Below are 25,374 nucleotides of genomic sequence, written 5' to 3'. Positions count from 1 at the left end.
AGAGAGAGAGAGAGAGAGAGAGAGAGAGAGAGAGAGAGAGAGAGAGAGAGAGAGAGAGAGAGGGAATGCGTTGTAGACTTGAGAAGTGCTGAATAGAGGGTTTGGAAGCGGTACATGAGAGGAAGGAGTTTAATATTTAGGGAGCTTGAGAGTGCGTGCAAGATAGAGAGCTTAAGGGTACTGTGAACTCAGGTACTATTTTAGCTTTTGCTACTATCATTATTATTATTATTATTATTATTATTATTATTATTATTATTATTATTATTATTATTATTATTATTATTATTATTATTAATTGCTAAGCTACAACGCTAGTTGGAAAAGCAGAATGCTATAAGCCCAGGGGCTCCAACAGAGAAAATAGCCCAGTGAGAAAAGGAAACAAGGAAAAAATAAATATTTTAAGAATAATATTAAAATAAATTTATCCTATATAAACTATAAAAACTTTTAACAAAACATGAGGAAGAGAAAGGAGATAGAATAGTGTGCCCGAGTGTACCCTCAAGCAAGTATTGAGCTTGCTGAACTAATCAATCTTGAATCTTTAAAGGAATTCACCATGCCGTAGTTAAAATTGTTAAAATGGAGTATAAGCTATCATTAATTTTTATTGCCTTCGCCAAAATCGAAGATTTTGCGATGGGTATGTATTAACCCGTGTCTTTTTCGTCTGTTTGTAAATTTATTTGTTTATTTGTGAGAAACTTTACACAAAAACTACTGTACCAATTTTGACCAAACTTGGTAGTCGCGTTGTGTATGACCAGATGATGAATCTGTAACTTTCTGGATAGTGTACATCAAAGTATAAGTACCAGAATTACTTTAAAAATAATGTTAAATAAATGTCAAGTATTTCGCTAGTTTATATATTGTTTGTGAACATATAGATTAAATAATGTAATTTTCCAAATATGGTTCACTCCGATGATATAAGAGGTTGAATTTCAGTGCTATAAAGTTAGACGGAAAATTAAGTTTTCCGTGCAAATATCAGGAATGGTTTCTTATATTCCTTGTTTTAATTTGTATTTGATTATTTACTTCAAATAACTTTTTCCTATAAAGGAAATTACTAAAATGTGTTGATTTATCAAAATAAAATCTATAGAAGGAATGTATTCAGACGTTTGTGTGAATATTTGAGTATAAAGGTTTAAAGGTCACTCATGAATGGCAGAGGCAAGGGACAGTGACATTGCCCTAGCAATCAGGACGAATGCCCTAGAGACTGACCATAATCAGCGCTCAAGCCTCCTCTCCATCCAAGCTAAGACCAGGGAAGGCCAGACAGTGGCTACTGATGACTCAGTGGATAGACCTATAGGCTCCCCCAAACCCCTCAACCTTAGCTCCCAATGATGGTAAGGTTGCAGACACTAATGGCACTAACGAGTCTGAGCGGGACTCGAACCCCCGACTGGCAAACACCAGGAAGAGACGTTACCAATCAGGCCACAGCAACCCAGGAAGAGGAAGTATTTGACCCCGTCAGTGCAATAACAAAGCTCAGCTCATATAACTGTAAACATTTGATTAAAGGGACATACCAGGAGAGTTGCTGTGTTAGGATTTTGATTGGAAAAGTATGATAAAACAGCAAGGGTTTTGTTATGGGTAGAGAGAGCAGAGACCAAGTGTTTGCCACAAAAAGAAAAACAAAAGAAGGGTTTTGATTGGAAAAGTATGATAAAATAGCAAAGGTTTTGTTTTGTGTTGAGCGAGCAGAGACCAAGTGTTTGCCACGAAAAGAAAAACAAAAGTACGGGAAAAAGTTTATAGGGTTCAGTGGATCTAGGAAAAGCAATTGATATATACGATAAAGGTAACGTTGCTGAGAATGATATTATTATCATTATTACAATTATTGCTATTAAAAGCTAAACTACAACACTATAGTCAATTCTTTTTAGTGAGGCAGATTTGCACCGACTCGTAGGGGTGCCCTTTTAGCTTGGAAAAGTTTCCTGATCGCTGATTGGTTGGACAAGATGATTCTAACCAGTCAGCAAGCAGGAAACTTTTCCGAGCTAAAAGAGCACCCCTGAGAGTCGGTGCAAATGCCCCTCATTAAAAAAAATTGAGTATAGTTGGAAAAGCAAGATTTTACTAGTCCAAGGGCTCCAACAGGGAAAATAGCTAAGTGCAGAAATTAAATAGATAGATTACTATAGTCCATTTCTTTTAGCGATGCATATTTGCACCGACTCGCAGCGGTGCCCTTTTAGCTTGGAAAAGTTTCCGGATCGCTGAATGGTTGGACGAGATAATTCTAACCAATCAGCGATCACGAAACTTTTTCGAGCTAAAAGGGCACCGCTGCGAGTCGGTGCAAATATCCATCGCTAATAAAATAAAATTGTGAAATAAATCAGGATCAGTAACGAAGTTGAAATAAATCAATCATATATACAATGTAAACTATGAAAAGGGGACTTACCTGGACTACAGCAAAGCATTTGTAACAAATTTGGACTTTTGAAGTTCCACCGATTCAACTGCCTGATTAAGATCATTCCACAATCTGGTTACGCATGGAATTAAACTTCTAAAATACGCTGTAGTAATGTGCCTTGTAATGGAGAAGGCAAGACTGTTAAAATTAACTGTATACCGTGAATCACTTGCAGGAAGGTACAGTCTGGGAAGATCTGAATGCAAAGGATGGTCAAAATTATGAAAACTTTCATGCTAAAAGCACAAAGAACTAACTGAATGGAGGTAGCAGAGATTAATATCCTGATCAGATATAAGGAATTTAATAGACCACAAGATTTTATCCAAGAAATTAAGATGAGAGTCAGCCGATGAAGACAAAACAGGAGAACAATAATCAAATCGTGGTAGAATGAAAGAATTAAAACATTTCTTCAGGATAGATTGATCACCGAAAATCATAAGACTGTTCTCAATATTCCAAAATTTGCAATAAAAAGTCACACCTAGAATTAGAAATAAGTTTTATAATGTTGTAGAGACATTTTCATACAAAGATCTAGATGTTAAGGAGCAACTGCCCTTGACCTACTTACAATCATAATTTGAGTTTTCTCGGGTTCAACTTCACCCCCATAATTTGCATAATGCAGTAATTATAGTTAGATCTCTATAAAGGGATTCAACAGACACATATGTATATTTAGGAAATGGAATTTATGTAAAGAGAGTAGCATCATCTGCATATGCAACTAGTTAGTTTTCTAACCCAAATCAAATACCACGCGGATATTGTATGAAAAGTAATGGGACGCGAGTACAGTCCCCTGGGGAACACCAGGTATCACATTCCTTTACTCACTGTGGTGCTCATCAACAACAACTCTCTGCAATCCGTTACTTTAGAATTAAATGAAGAAGCTAAGAAAAGACCCACCTACTCCCAAATGTTTAAGTTACATGGTCAAATACAGTCCTGACAAGGCCAGTCATACAAACTTCGCGACCACAATATCTCTCTCTCTCTCTCTCTCTCTCTCTCTCTCTCTCTCTCTCTCTCTCTCTCTCTCTCTCTCTCTCTCTCTCTCTCTCTCTCATATATACTGTATATATATATATATATATATATATATATATATATATATATATATATATATATATATATATGTGTGTGTGTGTGTGTGTGTGTGTGTGTGTGTGTGTGCAGCCTATACTGTACATATAGTAAATACACACACACACACACACACACACATATATATATATATATATATATATATAGAGAGAGAGAGAGAGAGAGAGAGAGAGAGAGAGAGAGAGAGAGAGAGAGAGAGAGAGAGAGAGAGGAGCCATCATACCAGAAAAATGTTCTTCAAGAACCCACCAATCAATGAGATAACTTTTATGTAATGTATAAAGATGAAATATACCTCCGCGGTATACTGGCAAGTCCAGTTTTTATGTGACAGATGACTTGTCTGGCGTTTAGCCTCGCACTGAGATGACACTCGGTTGCCTATCCTTATACCAAGGTCTATTATAGACCTTGCCTTATACGACGAGTCAGGTAACCGCACTTCGTTTGGAATGCCGAGAGGCACATGTGCATGGTGCACCGTTTGATACGCATTCGTACACACCAAGCTGGTGATATTGTTTTCAAAAGACGGTTTTCTATTATATCATATATTTAGAATATAATTTCTTCACGTAAATTATAAATTTTGATAATATTTGACGACTGATTTTGTTATAACGTTAATGAAAATAGTTATGGTATAAAAGTGAATACAAAGAACAGTTCTTTTCTGCCAGTGTATGACGTGAAGGTTATTCGTGACCTTAAACCTTTACAACTTACCGAGTGAAGAAAATTGTATTTGAAGGTTTTCTGGTCATTAAAATTCCATCACGAGTAGGAGAACAATCGGGTTTGAGCCACGGGATTGAGAACAGTGTCTCAGACGCTTTGGATTTGAGAGCTTTTATCAGAAATAGACAAATTCCCGATGAAAAATTTTCCATTCAACAGAAAGTAGCAGATTCGTTGATACCTTCACCAAATTCGAAGATTTTGCAAAGGGCATGTATTCACCCCTGTCTTTTTTTAGTTTATTCTTATTTGTTTGTTTATTTGTTTTTGAACAACTTTACATAAAAACTAGTGTACTGATTTTGACCAAATTTCGTTGTCATGTTGGGTATGACCCAAGGATGAATTTGTAACATGTTGGAAAAAAGTACATCTAAGTACAAGTACGCAGCAGTACTTTGAAAATACTCACAATGTTAAGTAACTGTTAAATTTTTTGTTTGTGAACAACATTACACAAAAACTACTGAACCAATTTTAATGAAACTTGGTGAACATCTGGGGTATGACCCAAGGACAAATCCATTAGATTTTGAAGGAAATGCGTCGAATTACAAGGTCGCAGTGGAGTCTAGAGCAAAATAAGACAGCATACCTTTGCCACAAAGGTATGCTGTCTGTTGAGTGTCACTCAAGCTACCTCCGTCAACAACGTTGGAAGGAGGATATGTTTTCGTTCTTGCTTGTGTTTGTTTGTGTATGCGTGTGTGTGTTTGTTGGTGACCACCTTCCTGGCCACAATGTTAATCGTGGAGTTTATTACTCTACGATCAAGTGTTATGTAAAAAGCTGGAAATTATTAAATTTTGGAAGATCAAGGTCAAAGGTCGAGGTCACGGTCAAGCAAAATGTCCAATTCACGTAATCAGCCATAAGTTTGGACATGGTTGTCACAGAGACTTCAAACTTAGTTCATATTTGAGCGTATGAAAATCCACCCCAATTCATACATGATATGGTCGAAGGTCAAGGTCAAGTCTTTAATCAAGGTCAAGGTCGAGTCCATGGTCAAGGTCAGCGACAAGCAAAAGGTCAAATTCCGGTCATCAACCATATGGCCACAATTTTAATCATAAAGTAATGAAACTTGCAGGGATTTTAAACTGTTATGTAAAGAACTGGATATGATTAAATTTTGGAAGGTCAAAGATCAGGGTCACGAACGAGCAAAACGTCCATATCACGTAATCAGCCATAAGTGTGGACATCCTTGTCACAGCGACTTCAAACTTGGTTCATATTTGAGTGTATGAAGATCCCCGCCAATTAATACATTTTAAGGTCAAAGGTCAAGGTCAAGGTCGATCAAAAGGTCGAGAATTAAGCTCCCGCTGCGTAGGTCTGCGCTGAGGGCCACTCTAATTTATTCTGTTTTAGTTTATCTCCTGAACTCCCGTTGTTCTGCTGTCTGTGATTTGTGCTTAAATGCAGTGAATACCTACCAATTTTAGAATTCAGTGAGTACAAGCATCACAATATATGCTGGAATTCCCTTCACAAATGTGTTAAATCATTTCCTAATACAACCACCCAGGGGCTAGACGCACCGTCAAAAAGCCCCTGTCCGGAGAGAAGCTCCGGGCAATCTAAAGAAGAAGAAGAATTTCCTAATAGTAAGTACCTTATGTTTGTTTCTTTACGCTTATGTCCGACGTTGACTCTGATAAACAAATGTTCCAGATAAAGCCCTTGGGCTTATAGCATCCTGCTTTTCCAACTACAGGTTGTAGTTTAGCTAGTAACAACAACAACAACAACAACAATAATAATAATAGTCGATTCGCCTGAACATTCCAGAGAGATCTGGAATGCATACTAATGTGTTTTGTCAATTGTCATTCATGACGAATCATTACACAGAGAGAAGATCCTGGTGCTATGTGTTCCCTTCAACATTATTGTAGTAAAGTCTATTACTTACAACTTGGTCCTTTTGCCAAATCCTATGTAATTACATTAATTTTAAAACACAATCCTTGGTATGTAGTAGTGACGATTATCATGATGGCAAAATTGAAGTAATGCCTGCCTTTGACTTTGAGTTTATAATTCGAAACATCGTGTAAGGCTGAATCTAATACTAGGCAGGCAGTTAATTCTAATAGCCAGGCCTTCTCCATCATGAGGCTCAATACTACACAGTATTCTAGAAGTTTTATTCCAGCTGTTACCAAGTTGTGGAATGATCTTCCTAATCGGGTAGTTAAATCAGTAGAACTTCAAAAGTTCAAAGTTGGAGGAAATGTTTTTATGTTGACCAGGCTGACATGAGTCTTTTTTATTGTTTATATATGACATATCTGTTTTTGACGTTGTTAATAGCTTATATAGGACAAATATGTTTTGACGCTGTTACTGTTTTTAGAATGATATATTGTTAATTTATTCTCATCATTTATTTATTTCCTTATTTTCTTTCCTTACTGGGCTATTTTTCTCTGTTGGAGCCCTTGGGCTTATAGCATCTTGCTTTTCTAACTAGGGTTGTAGCTTGGCTAATAATAATAATAATAATAATAATAATAATAATAATAATAATAATAATAATAATAATAATAATAATAATAATAATAATAATAATAATGTGCGCAAGAAGAAGAGTAAGTACATTACTGAGTCACGTCAGTTATCTTTTGATCTGATTTATATTCCTCGGTGTTTTATTCTCATGCTATTCTTTGAATACTTATGCTTAATCAAAGCAATATCAAAGCTCTGCATAAATCCGTTTATCTGTATCCTTAGCCGATGTCGTATGAGGGTAATACGGATACCAGAGATTATTGGTGGGTGTAGGAAGCTAAAGAGAAAAATAAATAAAAACACTGGTTGTGGAATGAGTAAATAGAAGGTTCAGTGATGTATAAAATACGATCATTTTGGGTACAGCTTTAAACGAGGAGATAGTTCCGTAGAGAATTGGACAAATTATAAAAACAGAGGTAAGAATTAATAGAAATATAATAACTCGGGTAGAATAACAGGGAAGTAAATGCTAGGCGAAAGACTTATGAATAGATGGTTCTCAGACTAAAATATACAAATGGAGAGCTACTTTTGTATGTTAGAGTTGACCGAGTTTCATGGAGAAAGTATTTTGAAGATTTATTGAACGTAGAGGGTAGAAGAGAGTTAGAGCTGAATAATTCCAGTGGTTGGCGTTAGCATGGGAAAGATTCTAGAAGTCACTGCCCAGGTAGAGGACATGATAGAGGTTTAAATGATAATAAGAAGACATCAAGGTTGAGGGTGTCACAGATGAGATGCCGATAGTGTGGCTGGCAAGGGTATGTAAGGAATGCCTGAGTAAGTACAAACAAGATTGGGTGAGAAGGATAATTGTTACATTACACAAAGGTAAAAGAGATGAAGGGAACTGTAAGATGAAGCCCATAAACATGAATTGGATTGAGAACGATGTCATAGTCCTCCGTACTTGACAACAACTATAGGAAATGTGGTCATGTTTATGCCGTTTTTAATTTTGTCTACTGAAAAAAATCGCCTCCCATCTTACGAGCAAGTCATGCTACGAATATCATCCAACAAATTAATAGTCTGATATCTCTCATGACTACAACAGCCTTCAGCAATCGCTGTAAAATGTTATCAGGCATGTGGGAGCAAATCACATTATTACTTATATTTTCTCATGTTTGCATCTTATCTTTTTTATAATAAATGTGATTAAAATCACCATTAGATTATGTAGATTTTAGAACAAAACCATCAGAAGAATTTTGGGAGTGAAATGGCAGGACAGGATTAGAAAAGAAACTATGAGAGAGATTACTAGAGTGCCGTATAGAGATCATGGTTATTGGTAGATGGAGATGGGTTGGTCATGCTCTTCACACTCCCCAAGAGAGAGAGAGAGAGAGAGAGAGAGAGAGAGAGAGAGAGAGAGAGAGAGAGAGAGAGAGAGAGAGAGATTAGTTCACCAAACATTTAATTGGGCCCCACAAGGCACTAGAAGAGTTGGAAGACCTAGGTCTACATAGCTGAGGAATATGAAGCGTGACGTGTAGATGATGAATGGAGAAGTATTGATTTAAAAGCTCAAGATAGAGACGACTGGTGAAATCTAACTGAGGCCCTTTACATCAGAAACTAGAGTAGGCCTACTTCTTTTCAGTACCTAAGTTTTCGTGTCTTTACTATTAGCAACGACTGGGAATTGCAGTTTCTGTATTTTGTAAGTAATGTATTAATAACTTGTTCCATCCGAGGAATTGTAAAAAAAGAAAGAAAAAAAAAACATGAGGAAGGTAAATTTTCATATATACACAAAACTGTCTTAGAACTCACAGGAAGCAGTATTACGTAAGGTTAAAAATTGTAAGCTGAATCTGAGGTAAGATTTTACACGTAACCTCTTTGTATTGAGAGAGAGAGAGAGAGAGAGAGAGAGAGAGAGAGAGAGAGAGAGAGAGAGAGAGAGAGAGAGAGAGAGAGAGAGAGAGAGGGGGGGGGGGGGGAGAAATTGTGTATCTCTTTAACATGTAGATATGCAAAATAGGCCTATGCATCATGCCACTCATTGCTTTTCGAAACTTTGTTCGTCCATATACTTTTTTAAAATCATAACTTTATATACAAAAGTCCAATATATTTTATTTACAAGATGAGGTCTCCCATGGACATTCGAAAAGCATGTCTTGCTGTAAATCTTTTTAATCTAAATTCCCTGTGCGCCATAGACCCTTTTCCCTAAAATGGCATTGGCCATCTTTAGAATTAATCTTTGTATCACGTGGCTTACCTTGTGGAGTTTTGGTTGTTTGTAACTGTGGTGAGTTGAGGTAAGATTGAAAAAGAACAGGGTCTTGCTACAACGTTTCCCATGAGGGTAGCAAATTTAAAACCGTGTACTTCAATTGAAAAGTATTACGTGTAGGTTACATATTTATAATTTTGTGAATCAAAAGTTTTATCATTTTAGAATTTCATAATTCTATTATCCTTTCCTACAAAACAATGCAAGAAGTTGAAAAACTCGAACATAAACATGGGTAAAATATTACTAAAATAACTCTCCCCTTATCACAAATTAGGAAAAAATATGCCATTTTCTACAAATAAGTTCTATTTCAGAGTAAATCCTTACAAAATTAAATTTACATATTAGAAAACCCCCGTAAGTAATGTCGCAACAAAAAGCTGCCCTTTGAATGCAGTTATCAGATCATACATCGGGCTGCCATTGGTTGAAGGAAACGACGAGAGTGAAGGTTCCGATTATTGATTTCCACGAAAAAATTTCCCTTATCTGGTATTGACACTATTAATGTAAGTGAAAGGAAGAATCCTTAGCCTTATTTGAACCTGTTAAAATCTTATTTGATGTAGTAGAGCATTACAATTATTTTATTTATAGGATAATAGCTGAAACGTGACCGAAGTGAATTGACGCTGCTGTTTACAACTATTGTTTACTACTATCAGCTGATTCGCCAAGAATCTTGATATATTCGAATTAAATCAGGTCTTTGCGTCATCACTATTCTAATGAGCTATCCAGGTTGCTTTTAAGTTAAAGGTCTAATGCTGACCTGCTACTGCAGTGTATTAAATATTAAAATAGAGGTATTTATACCCGTAATATTACGAGAGCAGTATCTGGATGACCTAAGGGTAATACTGAACAGATGAAGGTCAACATGACATACCACATATAGTAGAGAACAAAAAACACAGTAAAAAAACGAAGACAAAAACACAAAAGACAATGTAATATCATTGTTCTGCTGCAATGTGTTTTAAAAGGAAGGGAATTAAGCATATATCTGACTACATTCCTTATGTTCATTTGAAGATATGCCAAAGATTTAGCACAATTTATTTGATTTGTTATATGAACATTAGTTTTATTATAATTCAGGTCAGGACAACATTTTCTAATAGATAAAAACCTGTTTTTCCTGTAGGAGAACGGTTGAATTGCCTCTGAAATAAAGGTCAAATTTGGAAGAAACACATTATTTACTACGTGAAAAACTATTCCAAAATGTTGCCTTGACAGGAAATATAATTTTACCATAAACATCCTATGTAGAATGTTGAGAAATACTTTGAAGAGCCATATTGAAACACCTTGACCTTGGAGTCTTTTTACCACTGGAGGATACTGGGGGGATACTCGAGGGGCAGGAGAAGGTTAAAACCTGGGTAAGGTGCTCGCATAACCTCTCATTGAGTGCAGTCTAGTTTAGTGTCCCATAGTGACGACATCAAATAGTGAAAGATCTTTTTCTGTTCTTGTAAGAATGATGCTGCTGATTTAGTTAGGAGTGATTTGGTTTTCATGATACTCATTTGGTATGTAATTGTTTTGATTATTTAATTTTACTAGTTTGGTGCTCATAATTACCTAGATATTTTTTAGTGTGGTAAACTTGTTTAATTTACTTGTTCATATAAATCTATATAAAGTGGAAAATCGTTTCCATTATAAATAGTGTAATGCCTAATATCTAATGTAGGTTAGGCTCAAATAGGCCTAGATAAAAACTGGTAGGTTTGAAGTAAAACCTATTTCATAAGGAGAGTCTTTGACCTAATTTCTATTGTGCCGTGCTACATACTAGGCCTAGTACTCAAAAGTTTCCTATTATAAGTAGAATTAGTTACCTTTACGAGTCTTTGAATTTTAGCTTTATTATTATTATTATTATTATTATTATTATTATTATTATTATTATTATTATTATTACTTGCTAAGCTACAACCCTAGTTAGAAAAGCAGGATGCTATAAGCCCAGGGGCTCCAACAGGGAAAATAGCCAAGTGAGGAAAGGAAAGAAGGGAAAATAAAATATTCTAGGACCAGTAACAACATTAAAATTAATCATTCAAATATAAACTATAAAAACTTTAACAAAACAAGAGGAAGAAAAATAAGATAGAATAGTGTGCCCGAGTGTACCCTCAAGCAAGAGAAATCTAACCCTAGAGAGTGGAAGACCATGGTACAGAGGCTGTGGCACTACCCAAGACTAGAGAACAATGGTTTGGTTTTGGAGAGTCCTTCTCCTAGAAGAGCTGCTACTGTACTTGAATTACAAGCTGTAATTATTTTGTGCCTTATTGTCATTACAGCAAATTTGTGTTATATAATTCAGGTCTCAGATCAGATAGACATGAAACGTTTTGATGACTGGATTTGATTCATTGTGAATTTAAGAAATACAAAAGTTAGATACCAGGTTTATGAACATGATTCGTGACCTTTTCTTAATTGTATATTGTATTGGTTGTTGATGTAAAAAAAATGTACTGTACTGTATTAATGTTTGTACGGGAAATAGTGTTTTCACTTTGTGTGCATATTATTTATGCTGGCTACAAAATCGTGTATAGTAAAATTTGAAATTTTGTTTCATCTACAGTTATGTAATTTTGGGTGAAACCTTTGTAATTATTCTAATCTATTTTTCATTGGTATTTTGCATATCTTCTTAACCATATTTTTTTAATTCTAACTATTGACTTTTTTTGCCAATGATAGATGATGGTGTTCTATAAATTATTCCGTTGTGGGGTGAATGTGAAAGGCATTTATTGGTACAAGAAAACTGGTAATTATTTTTAGTTGCGAAGTGTACAACTTTCATTCATAGTTACTGCTATGGGGGTTTACTGTAGGTTATACATAAAGTTAAATATTGATTTATTTCAAGTTCCTAAATGCCAATGACATAAGTTGCAACGCATTATTTACAAATCATGTATTTCATATCTTATCAGTATTCATTGGAAATCATTAAGAGCATTGGAAAATTTTACTAAATGTTTATTGGCCATGAAAAGTTTCATTATGCTTTGAATACTTATTCTGTATATTGTAATTTAAATAACTGCACTGCTATATTAAACTTGTTTGAACATTAGCTCCTGGTTAGTACAGTGGTAACTTGATCGCCTAGCATTCTTATGGCAGCAGATTGATCACCGCCCGGGACTGCTAGTTTAAGCTGTTTACTGGGAAGGCCAACGGTATCATCGCCCGCACGGGCTCTTCATCTTGATCCTGCGCGCCCGCGCGATTGCGGACATTCACCCTCGCGCGCATGAGCGTGCAAACTACCTTCTGCACACCCTCTGGGGTCTCCGGCACGCACTCCTACGCGCCATTGCTCGCCTGCGCACCCTCACCAACATTCACCCGTGCGCACGTGTGCCAACAGTCTCCCGCGCGCGACCCCGGGTATTCCCCATCACGCGAGCGCCAGCACGCTCCCCAGCGCGATCGCCAGCACGCTCCCCAGCGCGATCGCCAGCACGCTCCCCAGCGCGATCGCCAGCACGCTCCCCAGCGCGATCGCCAGCACGCTCCCCAGCGCGATCGCCAGCGCGCTCCCCAGCGCGATCGCCAGCGCGCTCCCCAGCGCGATCGCCAGCGCGCTCCCCAGCGCGATCGCCAGCACGCTCGCCAGCGCGATCGCCAATACCCTCTCACGCGTGAGGCTACAGGACAATGCGCAGCAAGATCGCCATCGCCACATTCCCCCCCCCCCCCCCGCAAGTGCAGAACAGCACGCTCGCCAGCATGGGGGAAGGTTCCAGAAAGGTCCAGGGACATTTCTTCTCCGTCTTCTTCTTTTCAGGTGAACCCCCCTTTGGTAACTCCTCCCAGGGATCAGTCGATCCCTTTCCCTCCGGAGGGAGTGTCTGACAGCGCAGCCGTCAGCCAGCAGCCTTGGTTTGGGGCACTGATCAGAGCAGTCGTGCAGGCGTTTAAGCCTGTTCTCTCTGACCTGGGCCACAAATCCTTGGCAGCTTCTACTCCCCTGAAGAGGGAAAGAGGAGTTTCAGACGTGGTAACTTCTCCGAGGGCAAAGCTGACTCCTCGTAAGTCTTTGAGGCAGGCCTCCTCACCCCCCCCCCCCCTAGACTTTTTCTCCCTCCCCTTCGGACGAAGACTTCCCATCCTCAGGGGATCCACGTGAGGTGAGGCGTTTCCCCATCGCACCAATGAGGGAAACCCCACCTCGCGCTGGAAAGTCTTCTCGGGTAGGGGTGGAGAAGAGCCTACCCCCGTCGTTGTTGGAGTCTTGCATCCCTCCCAGGAGGGAGTCGAAGGACTCCAAGACATTACCAAAGTCTTCTTCAAGACTTAGACCGGAGCCAGCCAGTCATTCGGAGAACGTCCGCGAGTCTCCCCAAGAAGAGCCTTTGGGGACAGGAGACTTCGCTGCTAGTCCTTCAGGAGAAGAGCTGCAGGAGTCAGAACATGCGTTCTGGCAGGTTCTGACCTTTATGAGGACTTTCAATGGGTTTGCTGACTCAGAGATTCCTCCTCGTGAGGGCAAAGACACGGTCTTGGATCGAGTGTTTGGGACTCAAAAACCCTCGAAGGCCAGTGCGGCTTTGCCCTGGTCTCAAGGGGTTAAGAGTGCCAGGGACAAGATCGAAGTCCAGCTCTCCAAGCTTACCTCCTCCAGCCGAACCAGCGCCGGCAACAAGCTCCTCCCACCTCCTCGTATACAGCAGAGGAGCCTTGTTTAGCTCTTCCCCTTCACCATTCGTTGGAAGAGCTTACCAGGGGAGTCCCTCTTGAGAGACTCTTCAACTGGCAGGTCTCATTCTCGGCGACTGAGATCCTTAGCCAGGAGAAGGTAGCGAAGTGTGCCATGCAGGCCACTTCGTGGCTGGATATCTGGCTAGGGACCTTAGGTATCCTGATACGTTCGGAGGATTTATCCAAAGAACGTACTAGGAAGGTTATGGAGACCTTTTTACTCTCAGGCACTCGCACAATCGAGTTTCTAGCCCTCCAAGTCTCGAACTTGTGGGCTAACACCATCTTGAAACATCGAGATACGGTGTCTGAGAGGTTCCATCAAAAGGTCCCTAACACCGAGATCAGTAGTCTCAGACATTCTTCCGTGATGGGAATGAACCTGTTTGAGCCTAGGAACGGGGAGCAGGCCGCTGAGAGGTGGAGGAAGTCCCACCAAGACTCCCTCCTATATAGGGCTCTGACATCTAAGCCCTATAAACCTCCAGCACCCCAGCAGCCACGTCCTACCAAGACCCCGAAACCGGCAGCGGCAGGGAAGACGGTGGTGTCTAAGCCCTTTCCTGTCAAGGACAAGAAAGGCAAGAAGTCCTCCAGGGGAGGAAAGAATCCTAGAGGGAGTGGAAAAGGCCGCAAACGCTAGGATTGGCAGTCCCCCTGCATGTCTACCAGTGGGGGGATGCCTACAAAGTTGTGCAAACAGGTGGCAGCAACTCGGGGCCGATTCCTGGACGATTTCCGTATTCAGTCAGGGATATCGCGTCCCGTTCACAACATCTCTACCTCCCCTGACGACAAATCCAGTGTCGTTGAGCTCCCTTGCTATGGGATCAGCAAGGGGGCAAGCCCTTCGGGCAGAAGTCCAGACCATGTTGAAAAAGGGCGCTCTCCAAGAGGTCCTCGACGGGTCTCCAGGCTACTTCAGTCGACTCTTTCTTGTAAAGAAGGCGTCTGGAGGTTGGAGACCAGTCATCGACCTCTCGGCTCTGAACAAGTTTGTCAAGCAAACTCCGTTCAGCATGGAGACCGCAGACGCGGTCAGACTTGCAGTGAGACCACAAGACTTCATGTGTACACTGGATCTGAAGGACCCATACTTCCAGATCCCAGTCCATCCGTCTTCAAGGAAGTACTTAAGATTCAGCCTAGACAACAAGGTTTACCAGTTCAAGGTGCTGTGTTTCAGTCTCTCCACAGCACCACAGGTTTTCACCAGAGTGTTCACCCTAATATTATTGTGGGCACACAGAATCGGCATCCGTCTCCTCCGTTATCTGCACGACTGGCTGATCCTAGCAGATTCGGAGTCATCCCTTCTTCAACACCGAGACAAACTTCTGGGACTTTGCCAGGATCTGGGGATCATGGTAAATCTCAAGAAGTCCTCTCTGCTTCCCACTCAAAGACTGGTATACCTAGGCATGATCATAGACACCAATCTCTACAAAGCCCTCCCTTCAGACGACAGGATAGCGAGGCTGAGGAGGGTCGCAAGCCCTTTCCTCAGACGAGAAGAACTTCCAGCCTAATTGTGGTTACGTCTCCTCGGTCACCTCTCATCTTTGGCTCATCTAGTTCCCAACTGTCACCTCAGGATGAGATCCCTCCAGTGGCGACTCAAGTCCCGGTGGAATCAAGGTTATGATTCCCCGGACGTCATGATCCCTATGGGACCTGCGGAACGGACGGACATCCAGTGGTGGATGACAGACGAGAACCTACGAAGAGGAGTGGATCTTCTCATCCTCCCCCTGGATTTGATGCTGTTTTCGGACGCTTCAAAGAAAGGGTGGGGGGCCCACGTTCTGCACCACAGGACCTCAGGCCTGTGGTCAGAATCAGAAAAGTGCCTCCATATAAAACTTCTAGAGATGAAGGCCGTCTCCGTGGCCCTTCAACAGTTCCAACAATACCTGGCGGGTCACTCTGTGGTGTTGATGAGCGACAACACCACAGTAGTGGCTTACATCAACAAGCAAGGAGGTACCTTTTCGAAGCAGCCATCCCATCTCGCAGTAGAGATACTGAGATGGACCGAAGTCCACTCGATTCCAATATCGGCACGTTTCATTCCAGGCAAGAGGAATGTGCTCGCCGACAATCTGAGCAGAGCGTCTCAGTAAGTACCGAGTGGTCTTTGGATCATCTAGTAGCCAATAAAGTCCTGACTTTGTGGGGTTCTCCGACTGTGGATCTGTTCGCGACAGCGTTGAACTTCAAGCTTCAGCTGTACTGCTCCCCAGTCCCGGATCCCAAGGCACTCAGGCAAGATGCCTTCCAACAATGGTGGGACAACATCGACGTGTACGCTCTTTCCCCCGTTCTGTCTGATGAGAAGGGTGCTCAACAAGACCAGAATATCGGTCAATCTTTCAATGACCCTCATAGCTCCGCTATGGCATCATGCGGAATGGTTTCCGAACCTTCTGCAACTCCTAACGGAACTTCCGAGAGAACTCCCTCAGCGACACGAACTACTCAGACAACCACATGCCAACATCTTCCACAAAGCCGTAGCTTCGCGACGACTTCACGCCTGGAGACTATCTAGCATCTCCTCGCTGAGAGAGGATTTTTGCAACAAGTTGCGATTAAGATGTCTGGAAATCTGCGAAAGTCATCCGCATCTGTTTACCAGGCAAAGGGGAAAATCTTCTGTGGTTGGTGTCGTGGAAGGGGTATCTCTCCACTCGATGCCACTATTCCAGCAATAGCGGAGTTCCTCGTGTATTTGCGGGAAGAAATGCGCTTTTCAGTCTCAGCGGTGAAAGGCTATCGCTCAGCCTTAAGTCTAGCCTTCAGGCTCAAAAGAATGAACATTTCTTCCTCGCTGGAACTTTCCCTACTCATACGAAGTTATGAACTTACCTGCCCTCAGTCGGAAGTGAGACCTCCTCCATGGAACGTGGTTCGAGTTCTCAGGTCTCTTAAGAGACCTCCCTATGAACCATTACGCCAGGCTTCAGATCGCCACCTAACTTGGAAGACTGTGTTCCTGCTCGCTCTGGCTTCAGCCAAGCGTGTCAGTGAACTTCATGGTCTCTCATATTACATCGCCCATTCAAGGGGATGGGGGGAGGTAACGTTCAAATTCGTCCATGAGTTTATTGCTAACACTCAAAATCCTGGGGTTCCGTTCCCTCGGTTCGACGCCTTCCAGATTTCAAGTCTTCGTTCTGTAACAGATGACCCAGACCATCTCCTACTGTGCCCAGTAAGGAGTCTGAGGCTATATCTCAAAAGAACGGCTGCAGTCCGTCCCCAGATGCAGGCATTGTTTATGAGCACTGGGAGGACTAACAGGAGGGTCACCAAGAACACCATCTCGGCATGGATTTGTAGGGTGATCCATCTGTCCCTGAATCCAGACCCTCCTCCGTCACGTCGCCCTAGAGCACATGTTGTCGGGCGTAGCTACGTCCCTGGCCTTCAAGAAAAATTTCTCACTGACGCAGGTTCTTCAAGCTGGGGTGTGGAAGCGTCAGACGACCTTCACAGCCCACTACCTGCAAGATGTGACCCACAGGAGGCTCGATACGTTTTCTATCGGCCCTGTGGTGGCTGCACGACAGCTGGTTTAAAACCTCAGGCTCCTTAGTGGACAAGTAGCAGAAGGTTGAGGGCATTGTTACCCGGGCTTAGTCTGCATGAATGAAAAGGTTTGTCTGGCCCTTATTCTTTTCTTCATCTTCCCATCTCTTGGGGAAAGCAGCGTCCTGGGTTCTCTGCACAGCTGACCTCAAATCACTGCAGGTAAACCATGTTTCCTTGTGTTCCTAGTATTAAGGTAATACTGTCACGTCCCCATACCCTGACGAGGTGGTATTGGGAGAGTCCTAGCCTAAAGTTTCCATCTAAAGGACTACAGGTCAACTTCCTAGGACGAGTCACACTTTATACCTTCACACACAGCTTACGTAGGCCGCAGTCCTTGCGTAGCAAGGTTCTAGCGAGGTGCAGGGACTCCTTATTGTTGAGTGCTGACACACTGAAATATTGAGTCCCCGGGCAAAGCCAGTACTGGTCGGGACTTTCCACCCTTCCTAAGGGGTGAGTCACCCCTATTAAATAGCGTGGTTTGTATGTCAGTTACGGAACAAATGACAAATTTGTAGATAATTTGTATTTTTCCTAACTATACAAACTGTAGCTATTTAATCAAAATTGCCCGTCAGCCCTATCCCCCTTGAAGTCCTACCTCTAAGCAAAGTGAGCTGAAGCACAGGTGTGTGTGAGGGGGGGGGTTAGCAAGCTACCCTCCCTACCCCCCGCTAACTAGCGGTGGGGTAGTAAACCCTCGTTAAAATTCTAATGGCTCGTCATTTTAGCTACGCCGAAAGTAATAACTCCTATTAAATAGCTAAGGTTTGTATAGTTGGGAAAAATACAAATTATCTACGAATTTGTCATTTTTGAGCAATCTTGCCCACCATGAAAAAATCAAACCTCTTACTTGGACTGTGATCAAGGTCCTAAGGGCTCTAAAGATGGCACTCTGTTAACCTTTCTGTAAGGCTACGGATAGAGACCTCACGCTGAAAACAATTTTCTTCCTCGTTCTAGTCTCATCAAAGCAGGTGAGTGAACTCCATGGTCTCTCATATCTTGTATCTCACTCCAAGGGGTGGAAAGATCAGTCATTCTCGTTCATACGTAATTTTCTAGCTAAGATCCAGAATCCATGTGTTGATAACTGTCAGTTTGACTCGTCCTCCATTTCCTCAGTCAAGGAGATAACTGATGAGAAAGACAGTTTGCTACTATGTGCTGAAAGAGCGATCTGTCTTTACTTAAAGAGGAGTAGTCCTTTTTGTCTTGGTATTCCCAATCTATTTGTGTGTACCGGACAAATGAAAAAGAGAATGAACAAGATCACTATTTCTTTTTGGTTACTTGAGACAATCATGAAAGTACGTATACAGGTCTACTGGGGCCCCTCTCAAAGCACATGATATTCATGGTGTTGCTATAACCCTAGCGTTCTGCAAAAGCTACTCAATAGTACACATACTCAAAGCAGCAGTCTGGAAAAGACATACTACCTTTATAGCCCACTACCTGAAGGATTTCACCCATAGGTCCCTTGACACTTTTTCTCTAGGTCCTGTTTTGGCCACCCAAGAATTGGTGTAAAACTCAAGCTCCTATAGGACATCTATGTTAGTGGCACGTTATCAGCTACTTGAGTTTCACAAGTTGAATGCCTGATATCCTCTCTTTCTGTTCTCCTTCTCTTGGGAGTATGTCCACTGATCAGACATTTATGCAGGTAATCTCACCATTATGGATAATAATGTTTTGTTTTTAACAAAGACTTCAATCATATACCTCTGGTTGTTCTATACAATTAAATCCTTTCCCGTCAAGTTGTGACACATTTGCCTATCCATGAGCCATGAGAGGCTAGAATGCCCTGCTCCTTATTAGGACCGGTCATAATAATTCTGAATTAAGGGTCAGACATATGCTCAGTTCACTTTGGGGAATTCCTCCCTATTAAGGTAGTCTCCCAATTAATTGACGAGGGTTTGTATCCACATGGGAGCAAACTACAAATTTTAAATGATTTTTAGTTTTCTTAGCTGTACAAACCCCCTACCAGAGATAGAGTGATGACCCCAGCCACGTGCACTGTCGCACTGGCACTCATAGAGGGTGGATGATGCAACTGATCCAGGATGCCAGACCATCAATAATTCTTCAACTGATCATAACAGGCTGTGCCAGAACTAACCCAATTATGTAAATGACACAGGTTTGTATAGCTAGGAAAAATGCAATTGTTCTTACAGGAATACAAACCCTTGTTCTTTACATAGGAGAATGATAACAGCACAGCTAGGGATAGAAGGAGAAAAGGTTTGCTCGTGATCTACCAAAACTCACCCCTTACTGGCAGGAATGGAAGTTACATGAAGATTGCTGAGATGGTTTATAGACTTCTTAGACTGCTCATAAGAATGGAATAGTTTACGGAATTGGAAACTGGTCTTCGGTTTTCATACTTTCCCCAGATGCGATTCAGACCAGCCATGGCTACCTGTGATCAGTCTGTTATAAGAATGATGACCACTTCATCCTTATAGGCTTGAAAGACATGTACTCTCAGATCCATTCCTCCTGTCCTACAGGAGGATTTCTCCACTTTGCCTTTGAGAAAAGTAGTTACCAATTCAAAGCCTTGAGCTTTGGACTGCCATTCCCAAAGTATTCATGTAAGTGTTCATGCTAGTCTTTTCAGTACCTCCAGTTGGCAATTGTCTACTGTCAGGTCTTAGGGATCATCCGCTTTTACCCTCTTATAAGGGAATCATTTCGGCATTGAGAGGAAGAGAGAGTGCCTCTTTTCTCAATTTCTCAATATATGGATTAAGATACAATGTATCAAATAAGTTTCTTTAGGACTCCTAGAGAGAGGGTGAAATATCTGGAACAGCTACTGGGTCTTCCGGCAAACAATCATAGCAATAGTGTAAACTGTTCCATTCGGCCTTCTGGATCAACAAAAACATCTTCACAGACTTTTCTTGTTGATGAGAAGTCTAGTTCCACATGGCCACCTCTCCAGCAATTGCTTCTATAGTTCCTGAAGTTTTACTGGTTTACAACTAGAGTTCCCCTACCTTCTTTTTTTATGACAACAGGAATACAGGGCACCCCGATCTACCCCAGTATGGGACTTTTCTGGTCGCATACAGCAGGGGAGCCACACACTCTAAGAATATACCATTCATTGATATAAAGAAGGAATGATGTGCTTCTCTTAATATCCTTCAGTTGAGGATGTGATCGACAGAATGATTGCACTTACTTCTCAATCTACCGGGAATGCTTGCAGTGGTTGTTTGCTAGTTTTCAAAAGGGTTTGATAAAGCACTTGGTAGCAATAATATCCTATAACGCTTCCATCCCTGCCGAAATTTACAAAAGGGCCCCGTACGCAAACCATTCTCAAGCAGGTGCACTCTTGGGAGCAGAAGACGGTATGCAGCCATGTGCAAGGTTCTTTCAGGTAAGAACACTGTTCGAGCAAACGCAGACAATTGACAGAATTCTGGTTTAGTGTTTTAGGGTATCCCTACATTATTCTGTGGTGGAAGGGCTTAGTTTCTCACCATCACGCGTCTAGTTTGCCATGCAGTAGGATAAGAAATTTTTGGGATTCTTCCAGTCGCAGATTGTGAGTGATGTTCAAAAACGCCTTCCAACATCGAGAATCCTAGGTACAGTCAGCCCTCCATATTCGCAGGGGTTAGGTAACAGAGACAGGCGCGAAGATCGAGAATTCATGAATACTTGCTGCCCTAGGGTGGATCAATTCTTAACCTAACAACTCACTGCCCATTGAATACACGTGGCCGACTAATAAGTTAATCTAGCAATGTCAATATCTGTTTATGTAGCATACTAAACTCTAGGTTTTGGAATCTATTTTAATGAATGTGGTTATTGTATATGAAATTTAAGGTCTTATATGTGAAGCTCTTTTATGTTGCATTCATGTACTTACTAAATATAATTATATATTCCATTTCAGGGCCAATGATGTTTTGAAAGGTTATTTGTGAAGGAAAAGTAAATTGCTATTTGAAGGAAATGGAAGGAACATCCGATTCTCAAGATCCTCTTGTAATTCAAGACTTAGCAGAAGCCGCTCAAGCCCATGATAATTCAGGTTCAGAGGTCTCAGACTGTAATAAAAGTACTGAGACACTCTCTTTAAACCCTGGTAAGTTTTCATTTGAAAAATAGAACTTTTGATAATGCTACAAATTAAAAATCATATTTGAATTTCCCTATTATCTACAGAATATAAAGTTATTTCTTTTAGGGTCCTATTGTCCTTGCTATGTATTGAATTAATTTCTACTAACATTTTGATGATTTTTATGTATTATATGAAGCACAAAAAAAGAATGAAATATATTTTCAGTCTTCCACCATGTATGAGCATTTGTTAGCCCTACATTTATTCAGGATCACTAATTAATAATATCTACTTTTAAAAGCTGGTTCACCAGTAGAGACTCCACCACCCCTTCAACCAGAGCCAAAAGTGCCTAATAATATGTCTTCCGTCAAGAATGAGCCTTCTACTGCCAGTGGCGCACTTGATCCAAATGAAAGTCAGGAAGATGTAGGTAAGTCAAATGTCACATGTATTCAATTGAGAGTTCAGACAGATCTTCATGACCTCTCACATAATTTGTCAATTTTGTATACAGATTTTTGAAGTAGTGCATTAATATGGGTGGTGGTTCCTTTTACTTGGAGACTAACAAGATCTTAATGTAGAAGACAAGGGTGCTCCTTTTATGCTTAATAATATAATGCTGGAATTGCATGAAACATAAACTTACTGGATTTAGTTACAATACAGTAGAAGACTATAACTATAGTTTTATCCCTCAACCCATTTTGTGTTTATTACAGTTAATCATGCTTTTATAACCTGTGGGTCAATACTCATGATTTAATTTCTCTGTTGTACTTACTTAACCAAAGTTATGGTGCTTTTTACCTGCTTGTCCGCTTCAATTCAACATTCAGCTATGTAATTTTTTGGTAAGCAGCGAATACTGTTAATAAATTACAGATGAAGATACATGTGATGATAGTGCAGAGCCTCTTAATGGTGCTGGTGATGAGGTGTCTAACCTCAGAAGCTCGACACCACCTCGCTCACGGACGCAGATGTCCCACAGTCGAGGGGCAAGTCAAGTGTCATCATGTGGGGCATCAGTTGGTCGTATGTCAGGTTAGAAATGGTGTAATTATTAGAGGAAAGATTGCCGTTGATTTTAACACACTGGGAGCTTTTGTTAGTGTACATGTGGGCCCTCTGAAGTGTTTATGGATGCTCCAAAATAGTTAAACAGTTTAAATTACTCTTGAATGTTGGTTTTCCTTTTGCTATACTGAATTGTTGAGTGATATATCAGGATCATATTTCATTTAAACCATGCAAAACTACCTCAATACTGCTGACTCTTCTCGACATCAGTTTCTATAGATATAATTTTTTTCAAGCTTCTTTATGAATTAGGTGTTTGGAGAGGCAGGTTTTTGTGTCTGCTTATTTTTTACTGATATACTTCCATTCTATTACTATATGCTGTACTGTACTTCGCGCTTCATAATCCTCAACCATGTAGGCCTGGGTCTTCCAACTCTCCTAGTGCCTTTTAGAGCTCTGCTGAACATTTGATGGTGAAAGATAGATTCATCAAAATAAATCAAATATTCATAATTCAATATTTACAGTATTTCTGTTTCTACCAATTATTCATATATACCTACTCCCACCCACCTCCTTTCATCTAGTGAGCTCATGCAGGTAGTGAGAATAAAATTAACAAGTATTTATCAAAGACACCAGGCAGTAGGGATGTGTAAATACCATGGGTGATTTAATATGAACTCCAGGGTGCTTTTTTCTATATTTTATCAATAAGCTTGTGCTTAAAACTATATAGCTTGTGAATATTGAGTTAGTATGAAATAGTAAATTTTGAACAGATCAGATGACAAAGGATGGTCTGATTATTAATAAGTTCTGAAATGCATAATTTTATTTTGTTGTTTTCATTGTGCATATCTTATCTTGATCACTTCTGTTTGAGTGTATATTTTTAGTATGTTATGGGCTTCATAGTGTAATAATGATATGGTTCAATGGGTCACATCACTTCCAGTTACTGAAATTCTCCACTGTTTCATCTTTCTAATACTTTCAGACGTTTTACTTTGTGTTTAAAGTAACTTTTGAAAGCACAGCACTCTCTTATCATTACATTTTTTAAATAAAATGTTTATTGCACTAATATACCTTCCTAACTTCTATCATGTACATAAATAACTTGTCTTTATTCATACCCTATCCTTACATTTCTCTATACTATTCTCAGAATTATGCTTATGCAAACTTCTTTGTACTAGTACAGTATTCAGTGAATTACAGTTTACTTAATTTTGAAAAAGTACCTATTTCTACATTTTATTTCTTCTGAAAAGAGCATATATCATCCATAGATATAGCACACATTACATGAAGGAAACATTCAATGTTGAGAAGAGCTCATTGTTGTAATTCTCTTATCTTAAGAAATATGATCTTGCTGTATTTTACTAAATAAATGTCCCAAATTCCCATGGCATCATTTAAAAGGAATTCCTTAAAAAATTTCTAGTACTGCACAGTCTTAAGTGGGGCATGATTCTCCTCTTTTCTTTGTCATTAACAATTTGCAAGTGAGCTGCTTTTGAAGTAACCTAATATTTCAGTGTATTGTTTGGAAATCAATCATAAATTTATGTGTACTTTATCCTGAAAATTTTGTGAAGGTTTATTAGGCAAGTTTAGGTACTGAACGCTGTGTTCTCTTTGGATGTTACAGAACTGTAGGTTCAAGTAATGTACGATGATATTTTAGTGCTTTGTCTCTCAGGTTTTATTGATTTCCCATATAAAAACTGCTTAAATCAAAGCAGGCTAGATGCAGTTTTTGACATTAAATTGTAATGAGTACTCTTGAGAGCTTTAATGTTTTCATACTCCTCTCCATTATCCCTCAAACAAACTAGAAAAGCGCTCTTGAAAGTTCAGACCACTACGGTAGCTTATTTCTCGAAACCAGCTTGCCTTTCCCAGAATCAATTTAGAAAGAAAAAAGGTGACATGAGTATAGGGTAATTTATCACACTGATGAATTATGTTCATGCATAGAATTAGCACTTACTATTATCATTATAGCTTAGGATAGTAAGCTAATAGTACGGGAAGGGGATCCACCGAGTAACCTTGATGATGGCTCCCTTTCATTTTCGCCACTCTTCCTCCTCAGAGCAAAAACTCTATTCGGGGTGAAGATTGCCATGTGTCGTATCAAGAAATACGTCCCCTGATATTATGCGATATCCTTAAGAAATTTTTTAAGGATACTCGCGCCAGGAGTTAGAATTCTGGAGACCTATGGTCAATTCTCTGGGAGTATCACTGTAGCTAAATATCCCTTAGAAAGGTGCCTAAAGGAACCTTCCATCAGGATGACATGGCTGAGCCCAAAAAAGCCCTCAACAATTTTGTCATACAAATCTGCTCTGATGGAACCTCTCAAGGAGGCTTTTGTTATGAATTTAGACTGCTAGATAACCAGAGGTTACCAAAGGAATCCCCCTACCTCTGCCTACATAAAGGAGATTGCTCCCTCTGACTTCTCCCCTGATATTAAATATTGAATGGATACATACTTGAAAATGAAAGCTCCGTTGGTATTTCTCTTTTTGGCTTGCATATCCAAAGGGCCAGGCACTGCGGGATCTTGAAGGTAAGCAGGCAGAGGAGAACTTTTTTTTTTCATTTTCCTTTTGGCCTCTAGCTGTAACCACTTTTAAGACTTCTACTATAACTCCTTTCCTGCTTTATTGCTTTCCTCTTGCTGGCTGTCCAACTTCTGAATATTTATTGAACTTCATATGGCAACTGCAAAGTTTTCCCCCAGTTATAAATCATCACTGAATGTCCTCCCAGGACCTAATG

General features: G+C 40.3%; 1 protein-coding gene across 7 annotated transcripts in view; it reads left to right on the top strand.

Moving 5' to 3' along the window:
- Positions 1-25,374, top strand: part of LOC137618059 (sodium/hydrogen exchanger 9B2-like) — a 161,445-nt gene that overhangs the window by 37,225 nt on the left and 98,846 nt on the right. For 2 of the 7 annotated variants that reach the window (XM_068348021.1, XM_068348025.1), the window contains exons 1-4: positions 9,477-9,604; positions 21,373-21,564; positions 21,845-21,976; positions 22,432-22,593. In XM_068348021.1, coding sequence (XP_068204122.1) covers positions 21,432-21,564; positions 21,845-21,976; positions 22,432-22,593 — 427 coding nt within the window. In that variant the 5' untranslated portion in view covers positions 9,477-9,604; positions 21,373-21,431. Of the gene's footprint in view, positions 1-9,476; positions 9,605-10,511; positions 10,634-21,372; positions 21,565-21,844; positions 21,977-22,431; positions 22,594-25,374 lie in introns of those variants that run through there. The other 5 variants (XM_068348024.1, XM_068348023.1, XM_068348026.1 and 2 more) reach the window with 3 other exon arrangements.

The sequence above is a fragment of the Palaemon carinicauda genome, chromosome 24 (genome assembly GCF_036898095.1).
Source record: "Palaemon carinicauda isolate YSFRI2023 chromosome 24, ASM3689809v2, whole genome shotgun sequence".
Lineage (NCBI taxonomy): Eukaryota > Metazoa > Arthropoda > Malacostraca > Decapoda > Palaemonidae > Palaemon > Palaemon carinicauda.
This window is presented reverse-complemented; position numbering and strand designations above follow the sequence as displayed.